Raw genomic sequence first — 15,171 nt, forward strand, 5'->3', positions numbered from 1 at the left:
CTCGACCTAGGAATTCTCTTTTTTCCCCTTATTACAATAATCTAAGGTCCTAAAGACCAAGAGAATTGGCTCTTTGCAGAATTAGGACTAGTGGGGCCTTAGCAAGTTTTCTTCTTCATTTTTAATGTATCAGTTATGCAAAGACAAGAGTTGAAATTAGGTCTTGCTGAGATCCATTTCTTCCCATTAGCTCTGCAGAGCTAAGAACAATACCAATCTCTGCTTTGCTTAAGTTCAGCTTAAGTTCAGAGTGCTCTAAGTTCAGCACTCCAATACCAACAGGGAGCAGTTCTGAAAGGGCCATTTGCTGTCTCTTGTTATTTCCAGAGTAGAAACATGTTTTAATAGGAAAGGGGAGAACAGGAGCAGTGTCCACTGCCAGCAACAGACACAGAGCTCCAATCTGAAGCATTCCCTAAAGTTTTTACTAGCAGATGGGAAAGTAAGCAGTGAAGTTCTCATGAAGCAAATCATGGCAACTGTGGTCACCCTCTTAATGCCCTTTAAAGGTGACCTGATGCTGTGTCCGTGTCCCCTTGAGCCTCGAAGTATACCTCATCTATTCCAAGACTCCTCTCAAGTCAGAAACCCCCCAACACAAAGCCTCAAAGAGTGCTGCTAGTGCTGGAACACTAGTGGAACCAGGGGTACTTCTGCAACCAGGGCCTAGCAGGGAGGCAGCTCTGCTCTCTTCATGGGCATTGACTGTGAGCTGGACGGCACACGACTCGCAGGTTGCCAGAGAACACAATCTGAACCAGATTCAGGCCAGAGGAGTCACTGCAGAAGTTAACGTGGCAGCTTCCAGGAAGGGGGAAACATATAAATAAACCACAGACAGTGAAAATGAGCCAAAAGGGTCTCTGGGTTCCAACCCACCCATCCTCCCTCTCCAACCACAACAGCACAGCTGCCCAAGCTCCTTGCTCAAAGGCAGTCACAGTCTCTGGGCCCCTTGCAAGAGGAGCTTGTCTCTGTGCCCTTCCTTGCCTAGCAGGCAGAGTCTTGTCTGGTTTGTGCAGAGCAGAGGCTAAGGAGGGTACCAGCATTCCCAAAGTCACATGTACTTTAGACCTCGCTCTCGGTGGAGGGCTTGCGTTGGTGTTTCCAGCCTGTGTCTGGGAGCGAGCCCCGCCGCTCTGGAGTGGCTGCCGCTGTGTTAACACTGCTGCATTCAGACTGTTCCTCCTGTAGCAGCTGCTCAGTTTCGGTGTCATCCAGTGAGCCAGAACTAGCCTGGATAGAGACCGTGTCTGTCTTCATGCAGACGTGGTCCCGCAGAATCCCTCCTCGGGAGCTCCGGATCTGCTTAAGGTCATCCCACTCGGAATCATCACTGGATAAAAGGCATATCCCCTCCACAATCTTGATCTTCTCCTTGGTGTAGCTGTGGTCAGGACCAGTCTAGGGAGCAGATGGATGAATGAAACAATACATATATGAAAGAAACATGGCAAAGAGCAAAGCAGAGCTAGGATGTAGACAGTGAAGCAGACAAAAGGTTGATAACAGCCACTGGGGCTTGGACTACTACAGTGGCAGAACCCATTCTAAGCTTTCTATCAGTCCTTCACCACCACCAGAGGAGTCCTCCCTGCAAGAGCTCTCATTCCAAACTCCAGGAGCCTTCAAATCATGGAAGGGGAATAAGGATGAGCTCGCTCTTCTAATTCAACTATATCTATTCCCAAACAGCAGGGAGTAAGAACAACATTGAGCCTAAAAAGGAAGGGAAAAAAAAAACCAACAAAATGGGAAGCAGGAAAAGCCAGAAGACTTCATGCTAAGAGTAGGCAGGGAATCAATTCTAGTTTGCAATATCTTTATATCTGAGTCATTCCAGATTTGCCTCAGCTGGAATACCACCGTTGCGTCTGAGTCTCACAGTGATACAGGGCAAGGAGATTACAGGGAAACAACAAAAATGATCAGAGGCTAAAGGGACCACATGGAGATTGAAGTGGCTCACCGACAAACAGGGAGCATTAGAACATCTGATCTATCCCTGAGGAGAAAGTGGATGAGGAAATATGCATCTGGGTAATATCTAGGAGCAGCAGCAGAATTAAGAGAAAAGTGGATTTAGATTGCCAGATAAATAAACCCAAGTTATCCTTAGTAAATAAAGCCTAAAATGGCAGGAAAGTTTGGGAAATCTATTGGACAATACCTTTGGAAAAATAAAAGCAGGGAAAACTCTCCTCTCTAAGTCTTGCTGTGATCCCTGCTCAAGGAAGTAAGTTATCTACCAGATCATTATGAACAGTCCTACAGAGATTATCTTTTCCAAATCTCACACACTGAGTATGAGTAGCCAAAGCCAAGACAGAAGGATCTGCCACAGGAAATTACCTACACTTTCTTGACAGACAGTAGAGCTGAGACATAAAAGCAGGGGAGAAAACAAGAAGGAACAATTAGTATGGGACAGTGCTTGAGCCACACAACAGAGCTTGAGTGAGGGAGGCAGGATCAAACACAGAGTAGTGATACCTGATGTGAGGATGTGGACGGAAATCAGAAGAGGGAAGATGAGAAGCTATCTGAGTGATAGGAAAGCTTCTGAGGAGAAAACAGAGGAGAAATGAAGTGCTGCAAGGTATCATATCAAGCCCTCTCCATCCTGTCCAGGGCAGATGTCTGCAGGGCCTTTAAAATGCTTCATTAAGTAAGGGCTCCAGTTTTCTCCCTATCCCACCCCTTCCAGGCAGTGCCCAGCCAGGAGCCATGTTCTTTTTACCAAAGCCCTTCCAGCTGCCTGGCTCCCCGGTGACTTTCCAAAGCAACCTTGGTGCAACAGTCACCAACTCAGACTGTGTCCAGGGAAGACAACTCCCTTTGACTCCTGGTACTCTGAGGGGCAGCACTCAATGCAAATGAAATATATGACACTGTGGAAGTTGGGAAGAAGCAGAGAGCTGAAGACAGGTCTAATTCACTACAGCTCAGTGGGGAAGAAGTGCTGCTGGGTCATCTCCATAGAAATCTGAGCAATTCACTCCAGCTGTCCACCTACATCCTAAAAATCAATGCTGACAAGCTGCAACACTCACAAAGGCCTGTAATACTCAACAGCAGCTTGAACGTGGCTCCTGTGTCCTCAGCAGCAAAACTCTTACCTCTTTCTTATAGCACAACTGGTTGTACATGGTTGGTTTGGGAACTGCTTCAATCTTCACCTCTTGGGTAGATGTCCGATACGAGGGATTACTGTAGGTGAGGTTCCCCAGGCCAGGGTCCGTGAACTTGGACTTATTATGCCTACAGGAAGAGAGATATCAGGAAAGACATGGGGCCCTACTGCCAGGATCCAAACCTCCCCAAGTGCTCGGTGAGGGGAAAGCTCCAGCAATCTTCACTGTCCCTCAGAGAGGGAATGCTGGCTTCACCTGGCTTTTCAGCTACCTGTATAGCACCGCCATGTAACCACAAAAGCTGTACTGGCAGTAACTGGTGAAGCTATCTGTGAATTGTCTCGCATCCCTGTCCATGACTCATGAGGTCTCTACAGAAAATTTAGCCATTAAGGGTTCAAATATTAGAGCTGCGTGCCCTGCACAGGGCTGAAACCTTGCAAATCAAATCATTAAACACTGCTTCCAATGGGGAATAAAGGGATTGTAAGTGACAAAGAAAGATGAAGTGCTTTCAGGAGCTTTCTTCTCCTACGACCCTCGCTTTTACTTTTGGCCAAGAAAGGGGGGAAAAGATCACTTACCTATATATAATTAAAGCAGCAATAAGCAGCAAAATAAACAAGATGCTGAGAAGACCTCCAATGATGTAGCTGACATGCAGTCCTTCTCCTGAAAAGGAAACAGCAAAGGTAATTTATGCACTCTTCTCCACTTCCATTGGATAACACTGACTTTGGCGTAACACCTAATACAGGGATTTTATACCCTACAGAAGTATGTAAAGTAAAATGTCAGTACACCAAGGTTCAGCAGAGGGTTTGGCTTCAGATGAAACCACACTTATGATAACCCTTCTTCCACCCAGGCCCCAGCAGACCAAGACGCATCAAGATGTTTGTAGTGTGGCTGGATGAGTTAGACCCCTTTGCTGACAGGTTACTCCTGCAGTGGGAAACAATTACTCTAGCCAGCCATCCTCAACCAAACACAAAGGGAATGGTAAGGAGGAGTATATCATTAATGGGAAGAGCCCAGTGGATGAGATACGAGATGAAAGAAAACTATTCTTCAAACTAAAGTGCCCTTTGGAAAACTCCCCATAGAGGCTAATGAATGTGTATGACCAATGTCCATCCTTAGGCACACTTTGCTCTGCTCAGAGGACATCTGAATAATTCAAGTCTGAATTCTGAAATTTGAGTTTCAGACACTATGGACTGGAAGGCCATGGGCACATCTGGAGGAAAAACCTGGTGGAAAAGAGTTAAAGAAAAGCAACTCACCCATGGTTGCCAGCACTGCCTCATTGGCGTGGGTACACAAGCCTCGCCTAGCATCTTTGTCAGAGCAGCTGAAGGACAGAAGGACAATTAGTTACTGGAAGCAGCATCAACAGTATCAAAGGCACCAAAAGACAGGATGGCACTGGGTAGCACTGATATCTCTTCCATTTCCATTTCCAGTTCAACAATGGGAGCCTTCCTTTCGCCTCTTCAGTATTCTGTATCCAGAGGAGGGGGACCACATATATGGGGAGAGGGTGGTGTGGATGTATATATCAGTTGTAGGTCTGCAATATCTTTATATCCAAGTCATTCTAGATTTGCCTCTCAGGTACACAGGTGTATACATACACAAGAGCACAGATTTCAGCATCAGTGCTGCAGCAAAAACATCCTAATGTCCGCACAAAGATCTTTCTGTCTAATACATCATACCCAACAAAGCAGAAGCTTTGCCCTGTAAATAACCCAGCCAGAACTTCCTTTGTTTTACTGGGCAGTAGGAATAGCAGGCTGCAGGGAATTTACAGAAGGCCTCTTAACTACCTGCATTGTAACCTGAATGTTAGAGCTGCAAAGGTTCTGTTCTGCCCCAAAGAAGCTATTCCTTTGTGATCAGAGCAGAAGCACTTCCTCAGACATCTGAGTCAGGTTTGAGTTCCCCCAGTAAATTAAATGAACAGACTCCCTCCTCCTCCTTTCAGAAATAAGTTGTCAAAATTAGGAGTTAAAAAAAAAATCTATCAACTGAATTCATGGTCTCGGGAGGATTTTAACACTTCAGCACAGTCAGGCTAGACAACATTTCAATAGAACAGACAGAAAGATCTCTGCACTTCTTTCTTGCCAGCTCAACAGTGTTCTGCATTCTTTATCAGAATGGTTTTCCCATTAGGAATGTGAAGCCTGGAGCTGGAATAGCCTCTTTTGGCTAGGGACAGGTATTATCCGGATGATGACAACCAGAGGGGGCTTATATGTTGCACCTTGTACAAGCTGTGACTTTCACATCCCAGTTCCAAGGAAACAAGAGCACTTACTTTCCTTCCACTGCAGGCGTGAGAGGTTTGGTTGTTGAGGTACCTACTCTGCCAGGTGGTGTCTGACTTCTCTCTCTCACACTGGTGGGTTCAGGACCAAAGGGCACCACACCAGGAACTAGAACAGAGAAAAATAAACAGAACCTCAACTTTGTGGGACAGATGAACAAGTCTGGTAAGCTACAGATTGTTTCTGAAATGGCAGATAAGCAGAAACCTCAACTTCGTGGGACAGATGAACAAGTCTGGTAAGCTACAGATTGCTTCTGAAATGGCCCAGATGAGCAGCTTTCCCATCTCAGACCCAGTCTGTCAGCAGACAAGACAGAAGAAGGCTTTATTGCTCACAACCACCTTATTTCCAATATATGAAGTTTTATACACTGGACAGCTTTGGAAGCTATTACCCCTTTGACACTCAGTAAACTCACTGGTAGAACAGGGCCGCCCATCTGGCTCATCCGGACACGCGCAGACGAAGTCAGAAGCTCTGGCGAAGCAGAGGTGTGTGCAGCCTCCATTGTTCACTCCACAAGCATTAGAACCTGGAAGGAACAAGCAGCTTTCTAAATACGTTGCATGGACCAGGTTGGAGCTCAGAGTAACAACCCTTTTTCCTGCTCAGCCAGAGACGCTTTCTGGCACATGCTCTTCATCTGACTGATAAGAAAGTGATGACAATAGGCAGACACTGGTAGGATTAAGGCAGTCTTGAAAGGAAGGCACTGTAAATCATTAGACAGGAACCCAGTCAGCACAGCTGCAGAGACTAAAACCCCAAAAGCTCACATTCTTCTGTTTTAACACAATGTCAGATGAACAACACAGAAAGTGACATTAGCTAATCAAAGCTGTAACAAAACACCATTAAGAAGTACTTGACTGAAATGTCATAGGCAGACATGGAATGTGCACAGGGAAAATGCATTAACAGTCTAAGAAAGGATTCTGTCTTGACACTTACAGTAGCACAGTTGTTAAACATCCTTCTGTCTGCAATGAGCATTTGCCTGAATCAAGGTACTCCTATTTACCTGTCTGTCTCTGAGGGGAAACCACAATGATATCCATCAGTCCCTCAACATTGGCCAGGACTGTCTCTTTGTTCCGCCCCGAGTATTTGTCCACTCTCTGGATAGATTTGGTTTGCCAGTCAGTCCAGTATATCCACCTATCCTGCTGCTCAGGGAGACAGCAAAGTAAAAGCACAGCCATTAGCATGGTTAGCCACGAAGGCACAGGATATCCATAAAGAAACCATCCCAGTGGCAGAAGGCCCCAAACAAAGGCCTTTTCAACCCCTTCCTGTTTTACCATAAAGAAAATGACTGTCTACACCCCACAGGAGTTCGGACAAACTTCCTTTGTTAGCTCCACAGAAGAGTTAAGTACTGTCCCCTCAGCTATCTTGGTTTCCTCAGACTGTATCAGTTCCCTGTCCCCAGGCTCCACTGTCCAAACTCATCAACACACCGGGGAGAACGGTGGCAGCAGGAAAATCTTCTTACCTGTGTCAGAGCAAAAGGATGTGACACTTGGCTGACCAACACTTGCCGTAGCTTCCCATGGAGGTCACAACTCTCTATGCGATCAAGATGCGCATCCACCCAGTAAATCCTGGAGGAACACGGAAAGAGGTGAGCTTGCATCTATACGATCCCTTTTCACTTTCTAGTCAAGATGGATCAGACAAAAAGCAAACCCAAACCCACGATGCTACTCATAAGCCAAGCTAAAAAACTTCATTACATCCCTTAACCCTATGCAAACAGAAGACAATCTTTCACCTCCTGGTGTCATAATCCAAAGTCAATCCATTGGGCCACCCTAGGTCAGTGTTAATCAGGATTTTACGTTCAGAGCCATCCAAGTTTGCCCGTTCAATTTTAGCAATGTGACCCCAATCTGTCCAGAAGAGATACCTGAAGAGATAAAATGCAAGTATAAGAAGACCATTTAGCCTAAGGGCAGTTTCAGTTATGAATTAAACTGCCATTAACTGATTTTTCAGGTTCAAAGAAGATCATGTGGCCTGCAGCTTGCATTTTCCAGCTACCTGCCCAACCTTCAAATTCACTGTTTGCTTGATTACGTCTGTCACTTAGAGCCAGCCCCTTGCTGGTACCTGCAGATCCAAATGGCACATCTCTCCTTCATCCCACAACTCCCTCTTCAATCTGCCTCTGCACAGCCCTTCTCCCTGCCCCACCAGTACCCCATACTTACCCCTTCTTGGGAAAGACAGCAATGGCTCGGGGCTCATCCAGGCTGTTATTGATCAGCACTTTCCTGGAGCTTCCATCCAGTCTAGCTGCTTCTATGGTATTGCGTCCTGTGTCTGTCCAGTAGAGGTTCCTGGCAACCCAGTCCACTGCCAGGCCATCTGTAGTCTTCAGGCCCTGGCCAATAACAGTTTCCATGTTGCTGCCATTCAAATCAGACCGTCTGGATGGAAATCAATGACAAATGGCAGTGAGGAATGGCAATCTCCCACACCTCCATGTATGATCCCCATTAACCACAGGGCCACCTCATACTGCTATCTCCCAAACACCATTTCTCCCCAGTAGTCTCCAGCAGGTTAAACACACCTTCAGCATTTGGTTCAGCGATACACATGATGCTGTGTACCAAAGACAAGGTGTAAGCACTGGCATACTGCCATCATCTCAGTCTCCCCAGCTTACTGGCACACTTCACAGCTCACTGTGGCACAACCAGCACAAGCATCTGGGTAACCTGGGCACTGGCCAAGCAGATGACTGGCACCCACCTGATGACATCAAGAAATACATCTGTGTAGTAAATCTTGCCATCCACACTATCATAGTCCAGGGAAATGACGTTGTTCAGCTCAGGGACAGGGATGTGCACATCTGTGTGGTCACTGGTATCCAGAGAGATGCGACGGATGGAAGCACGGCTGGAGAAAAGTAGGTAGGTCTCTGGAGAAGAGTCACACGTCTGCTCATCTCTCTTCAGCTGGATGCCAGTGGGGCAGGCACAGGAGAAGCCAGTGGGGTGAGGCAAGCAAAGGTGGGAGCAGCCACCATTACGAACTCCACATTTATTGAAGCCTTTAGAAACAGGGAAAGTTTAATGATCCCACAGAGCAAAGGTTTATTTTAAAGGCTATATGCATGCACAACTTGCTGGTAGCTGAATTCATCCTAACCATCCCAGCCTTGCTACAGCCCTTCATACAGAGACTGCCTCCTTCTCCTCCAAGATTCATGGTGGGTATGGGCACTGGGCAAGGTGAACAGGAACGCACAGAAGGGGGAGCATTAGGAGCAAAATCTTGACCTGCATTCCTTGCTAATCAGAGCTTTCCCATGTAAAAAGGAACAACCAAATGCTGATAGATTCACACAACTGCAGTTTAGCTTTATTATTGCTGCAAATGGTAATGCTGACAGAAAGACCCAACCCTGTGGGGAAGCAGCGTGACAATGCACCAGAGGCCAGGCTGACAAAGAAGCTTCTGTTTCAACTTAGCTCACACAGTGGCAAGTAAACAAAGGCATCAGAGAAGCCTGCTCAAAGTGCCTGACATATTAGGGTCATATCTTCTTCTTTTTAATTGAAAAACCCCCAACATCTATTTACTAGGAGGGGATAAACCCAGAAGAGAGGTGCAGGGAGTGGGAAGAAGACAGCAGGGACATGATGGCTTGAGTTTTGGTTAGCTTTAAGCTATATTGTAAAGTTATACTGTCAAGGGTGATGTTCTGCTGTTAGGAGCCACAGGAGAAGCAGCACAGAGTTTTCTGTAGAAGCATGCATTGGGGAATTTCCAACAAAATGAAGCCACAGCACAAAGCAACTCCCACTGACAAGCAAGGAGGCAAGATGGGGTCGTACAGGATCCCCAGACAGTAACATAAGGAATCCGACTCTGGCACAGAATAGTCGGAGAGCATGATGTATATTATGAACAACTAAAGAAGCAGAGATTTTCTAGAGGGAAGTGGCAGATGGGAAGATGAGAAAAAGAGGCTAGAACTTGAAATCAGGTTTAAACCAGCATAAGAGGAATCAGTGCCTTTTGCAGTTAAAAAAGGGAAACTGTCCAATGCCAGTAAACTCTGATGAAGCCTAATAGGGCATGACTCATTCAGTTGTCCTAAGAAAGTGGCTCTGCTGTGTGTGAGGATGTCAGTGCAGGCCAGCGAAGGAAATGGGATGAAGTGGGGAAAAGATATGCAGTAATAAGCAAACATCAGATCTACGGAGCTGGATAAACAGGGAGAAGTGCAAAAACAGTTAAACAAGGGGAAAAAAGAAAAGAAAAGCTGATTTTTGAGCAGTTACTCTATCACTCATGCTTTACACCAAACAACTCTCTTCAGTGACAGCTCTAAGGGGCTGCCCTAGTTACCACAGACACCCACTGCTTTGGGAGCAGCCGAGCAACTCACCCAGGGGCCGTGCCCTGTCAACAGCTTGAATGTCCATGAGGCCAGGCAGGTTTGCCCTCACCAAGATGACATTGGCACCAGTGTCCTTGTCAGCCCTGTGAATGCTGCGAGTTTGCCAGTCAGTCCAGTAGATGTAAGAGTCCAGCAAAGTGAGGCCATAGGGATGTTGCACTGGGGACAGCAAGGTGTGGCGGTTCGCACCATTGAGGTCTGCAGCCTCAATCCGCTAAATAAAGAAGTAAAACATCAGCTCCATAATCAAAACACTGATCCTCTTGCTAGCAGTTACTAGGTTGAGTGGGAAACAGGCTAAACAAATGATACTACTCAAGTGCACCCTCCCCATAAACTCAGAAAAGCTTATGTACCCCTCTCTCTTTTGATAGCTTGCTCAAGAGCTTTAAAACAGCCTCCAGGCTACCAAAGACCCAAGAACAAACCCTGCTTAAGAACAGAATCGGACCTCAGTGTGTGCATCAGCCCAGAGCAGCTGGGATCCAGCCTTATCCACTGCCAGTCCATTAGGCCAGCCCAGGTTGTTGCTGATCAACACCACACGTCCAGAGCCATCCATTCCAGAGCGTTCCAGCTTGGCGTTCTCACCCCAGTCTGTCCAGTACATATACCTGGGGAAAAGCCAGCAACTATTATGGAAACGGAAGTCAAAAGTCCTGTTCTAATCCCTACATAGCCTCTTGACAACACTGACCCCATCTCATGGTATAAAGCTATTGCCCGGGGGCTGTCCAGGTTCTGCCAGACCAAGACTTTCCTCATGGAGCCGTCGAGGTTGCCCACTTCAATCCGGTTTGTTCCTGTATCTGTCCAATACATCTTCCTGCCAATAGCATCCACAGCCAGCCCATCAGTAGTCAAAAGACCTGAGAAAACAGAAAGGTGTATTGGTATCCTCCCAGCTTAGCCAGGAGTTCTGGTATTCCCCTTGTGCACCTCATGAGGCAGTTGCTTTAGCTTTGCTTGCCCTTCCACTGAAGACTTAAAGATTATTCTAGCAGGGTAGCAGAGAACCACTCTTTTCATGCTGCATGGAGGCAAGAGGCTCCCAGGCCAAACTCTCTCTTACCTGTAGTGATGATGTCCTCAAACTGTGAGCCATCAAGGGCAGCCCGGCTGATTTTCCGCAGTGTGCTGTCTGACCAGTAAACCTTTCCTGGGTGGAAGGAGAAAGAAACTTCTAAGAAGCCCACAACAAAACCAAACCAAATCCCAACAACCAAACAGTAAACTCCTTAAAAACCAGATCCAGGTCTGACTACCAGCTAGCACCATTCAAAACGGGAATATCAGCAGCATAAGACTATTAAGTTAGAGTGATAGCTAGATGATAGCTAGTATTTTCCTATCTGGACATTCCTTTCCGGACTAGAAAGGAATATCTGCAGCACATAGGAGATAAAAACCTACACAAATTTACAACCTACAGTAAGATCTGCACCTGGATCTCTATCCAGATGTTTAGCTATGAAGTCACTTGTTGCCTTTCAAACAGTCAGGTACATTAAGAAGTTCAGACCTTCACGAGGATCCACTCCAATTGCAATGGTGTTCTTCATGGTGACATTGACCGAAACAACAACATCTGCAAAGTAGGGAATATCCAGAGACACCATGCGGATGTCAGTCCTTCTGGCAAAGATCAGAAAGCTGGTCATTCCTGCAGAGAGGTGAAAATGGACAGGTATCAGTGAGGAACAAGTTCAGCCAACTGTAGGCATCATCAACTGACCATTCTGAAGGTGACATCCACTTCAGTGGAAAAGGGAAGTCTCAGACACATCTCAGCTTATGGGGCTCCAGGTACAAAAACTTTACTGAGCGTTACTGAAAGGTTCTTTACATCCAAGTTGAAAATGAGTGAACTCATAGAAGTTACTTCTGCTCATATGGAAATGGGAATTAGAAGTAATAAGGAAAAGAGTGAATATACCATGGCCTGAAGTCAGGCGTCTTCCTCAAACAGAGGGTCCATGGCAGGAATGTGTACAGACCTTATAGAACATAGCACCTTGTAGATAAAAAAGAATCCCTCTCAAGACTGAAGCACAAGTATAGGGGAAAATGTGACATCTGCTTTAGCTGCCCAACATAATTTCAAGAAATATTTGTTCTGCATCAATCCAGTATCAGTAAGTTTCTTCATAGTAATTCTAACTCAAATTGAAGGTACAGGAATCAAATGGGTTTTCCAGGGGATAAAACAGATAAGCACATCAAAGTGAACCCTGTTCTCTAACAAGACAGGAGCAAAAGGCAGCTGTGATACAAAACTTCAGTGAGAACCCTACAGAGAGGACTAACCAGGGGAGCAGGTCTTGCCATCAGATTGCAGGTTGATCCCAGTAGGGCAGGTACAGCTGTAACCTTTTGGAAGAGGTGCCAACAGGCACAGGTGACTGCAGCCTCCATTGCCAACTTCACACGCTGTATGTACTATAGGAAAGAGGATGAGAAATCCATAAGCCAGTAGCACAAGCAAAAAAAAAGTGGTGTTACAGCTACAGAAATGCATTCTAGAATGCCCTTAAATACCAAGCCAAGAGTTGTTCTCATGCTGTCATATCCCACCCAGAGATTTAAGGCACTGAGGGCTGACAGACAGGTCAGCTCCTTGCAGGAGAGCTGTGCCATATACTAGAGCCTGAGCAAGGCTCAGTGTGGGCTGGGGTGAGCTCTGTACCTGGTGGCCTGTGTCGGTGGAAAACATGAATATCCATAAGATTCTCCAGATTGTCCTGCAGCGTTTCCCGAGCCTGCCCAGTCCTTCTATCTGCACTCTGGATGCTTTTGGCCTGCCAGTCTGTCCAGTAGATTCTCTCGCCATAAAGAGTAAGTCCAAAGGGGTGAGGCAGATTGCTCCCAATCAGCACCTGGTCAGATTACCCCCAACGCCCAAAGAAACATTACTAAGAAGTCACTAAGGGGAAAAGGCTTCCCTTGCCCCCTCTCAACATCATAATGCACAGTCACAGCAAAAGGAGAGTGATGGGGAACATCAGCCCTCGAAAGGAGGTTCCCCTCAAACGGAGTTTGCACGGGGAGCATTTCTCTCCCAGTGAAAGCAGCCCAGCATGTCTTGATTTGGAGATTTCACTTTCAACTGGAGAAAGAGGCAGGGGCCATCAGCGCTCTGTGCTCTAAGACTTACGCCTCAGGCTCCCAGACACCCTCCTCAAAAATGGCTCCCTTACCTTCCTGTTGCTTCCATCCAGACTGGCATACTCGATGGTCTTCATGCCTGCATCTGCCCAGTACAAGCGCTGTGACTCGTAGTCAATGGCCAGGCCGTTGGGCCATGTCAGGTTGGAGGAAATGATCACCAGGCGGTTTGAGGCATCCATACCAGCACGCTCAATCTTGGGGCTGGCTCCCCAGTCAGTCCAGTACATGAACCTGAACACAAGCCCAGACAGAAGTTGAGTGTCCATATTCCTTCACTGCCACTACAGCCAAGCAGTGCCAGAGACGCAAGGGAGCCTGGTGCCTTCAGGCCCTAGCAGGAAGCAGCATTGGGTTAACATTGTACTTATGGTCAGCCTTGGGTTCCTGTACCTAAGGATCATACTCAAATTTATATACCTTGTACTGCCCATGGGCTGGCCTAATTACAACAAGGAGGAAAAAGTTCAAGATAATAGTTCAAGCTCTAAAAATTGACCAATTATTTACCAGTCTCCACTATTTGCTCTTTACACTCTTGCTGCACTGGTCTTCCAGTAACCCATTCAAGGAACGAATAGCATGCCTTTATTCAATACCTTCAGCATTTCTAAAGCAATGGCTGGAAAGCTTTCTCCTATTCACCCCACCCCAGATCCACAAGGTCTTATGGTTCAGAAGCAAAATCTGTTACTCTACTCAGGTTTGCTGTCCATGCCACAGCTGATCCCTCAATACCCTGAAAGAGGGTTTTGAGGCCAAGAGGCCACAACTGTGCTTGACATCAACAGCAATTCACTCCATGGCATGGGGAGTTGGAACTAGATGATCTTAAGGTCCTTTCCAACATTAAGTATTCTGTGATTCTATGAGGACATCCTTCTGACTTAACTCTGGTTGATAAGCAGAGAGCCTGAACACAAATCCAACATAGATGTGAAATAAAGAAACAGAAAGGATCTAGATGGCCTCATTTGCAACAGGTTGTGTACCACATCTTTACTTATTGTCCCCAGAACAACCAAATGAAAACTCCAGCCAGCTCCTGCAAGCTCTACAGGATAACAAGCAATAATTATCCCTGCTTATCTTGTTCCACTAGCATCCAAAATCAGGTCTCTAATTTCAGTCTTTGGCAGGATGGAGAACAATGGCACCACAGAAAGACAACTGCAGAAAACCAAAAAGCCTGAACTTGTTTAGACATGCAAGAATCACCATGTCATTCCAGAAGAAAGAATCTCTCACCCTTCAACAGGATCCACCACGATATCTCTTGGTCTGTCTAGGTTCTCCCATATCAGAACAGTTCTCATGGTCCCATCTGTGTTGGAGACTTCTATCCGATCTGTTCCTACAGAAGTCCAGAAAGAGAATAAGACATCAAAGTTCTTGTGATTCCAGAGATCTAAGGCAAAACCCATCTATACAACAATGCATTTTTTTTCTCCATCCATCTGTTCATAGGTGGAAGATAGGTAAGAAACGTGGCTTAAAGTGTCACCTGCCATCAGACCTCTCAAGTCACCTCTGTGGCTGTCACTGACGCAGAGTCCTGTATGAATGTAAACCAGCTCTTTCCTAAGCCTCAAGGTATCTATGTGGGCATGAGAGAACAGCTATAAAGGAATCACCCCCCTTAGATCTATCTGAACTATGACTTTCCAGCAGGGACCATCCTCCAAACAGTACCTGCTGCACCCTGAGATACACTGTTGGAAGATAGGTAAATGCACAGAAACAGAAATGCAAGACAACAGTTGTGCTTGACTTCTACTATAACCCCTTCTACAGAATTAGTACTGGGGATACTGCAAAGAGAATTAAACTGAGGATTCCACCTCAACTCCCACTTTGTTAGAAGCACACAAAAAACTCCATTTTTTACTAGACAAAAACCAGACAAACTTCAAATGAGACAGAACTACCCAGCTGATTTCCAGTTTTCATCACTAATAAGGAACACAGAAGCCTAGGGAAAGCAGAAGATCCCGGTACCTGCATCAGTCCAGTACAGCTTGTTGGTGACCCAGTCTATTGCCAGTCCAGCTGGACTTTCCAGGCTGGTGTCCACTACAACCTAAATAAAAAGAAAGAAAAAGTGCTTAGTGAG

The 15,171-nt window shown here is 46.2% G+C and overlaps 1 protein-coding gene across 3 annotated transcripts in view; it reads right to left on the minus strand.

Annotated features, from left to right (window-relative positions):
* Positions 1-404: 404 nt before the first annotated feature.
* The window catches only part of LRP4 (LDL receptor related protein 4), an 81,440-nt gene continuing 66,673 nt past the window's right edge, over positions 405-15,171 (minus strand). For 2 of the 3 annotated variants that reach the window (XM_057408816.1, XM_057408815.1), the window contains exons 18-38: positions 15,057-15,138; positions 14,307-14,412; positions 13,091-13,292; positions 12,580-12,769; positions 12,201-12,332; positions 11,416-11,556; positions 10,966-11,052; positions 10,591-10,762; positions 10,345-10,507; positions 9,882-10,107; positions 8,234-8,537; positions 7,687-7,905; positions 7,248-7,382; positions 6,969-7,077; positions 6,495-6,639; positions 5,892-6,005; positions 5,461-5,578; positions 4,421-4,488; positions 3,719-3,806; positions 3,120-3,261; positions 405-1,404 (exon numbers count right to left, since the gene is read on the minus strand). In XM_057408816.1, the coding sequence (XP_057264799.1) occupies positions 1,069-1,404; positions 3,120-3,261; positions 3,719-3,806; positions 4,421-4,488; positions 5,461-5,578; positions 5,892-6,005; positions 6,495-6,639; positions 6,969-7,077; positions 7,248-7,382; positions 7,687-7,905; positions 8,234-8,537; positions 9,882-10,107; positions 10,345-10,507; positions 10,591-10,762; positions 10,966-11,052; positions 11,416-11,556; positions 12,201-12,332; positions 12,580-12,769; positions 13,091-13,292; positions 14,307-14,412; positions 15,057-15,138 (3,279 nt within the window). In that variant the 3' untranslated portion in view covers positions 405-1,068. Of the gene's footprint in view, positions 1,405-2,493; positions 2,563-3,119; positions 3,262-3,718; positions 3,807-4,420; positions 4,489-5,460; positions 5,579-5,891; positions 6,006-6,494; positions 6,640-6,968; positions 7,078-7,247; positions 7,383-7,686; positions 7,906-8,233; positions 8,538-9,881; positions 10,108-10,344; positions 10,508-10,590; positions 10,763-10,965; positions 11,053-11,415; positions 11,557-12,200; positions 12,333-12,579; positions 12,770-13,090; positions 13,293-14,306; positions 14,413-15,056; positions 15,139-15,171 lie in introns of all 3 variants that reach the window. The other variant, XM_057408817.1, reaches the window with a different exon arrangement.

This window comes from Pezoporus wallicus, unplaced genomic scaffold, assembly GCF_028554395.1.
Source record: "Pezoporus wallicus isolate ANWC-B61680 ecotype Strahan unplaced genomic scaffold, APGP_CSIRO_Pwel_v1 contig_6382, whole genome shotgun sequence".
Classification (NCBI taxonomy): Eukaryota; Metazoa; Chordata; class Aves; order Psittaciformes; family Psittacidae; genus Pezoporus; species Pezoporus wallicus.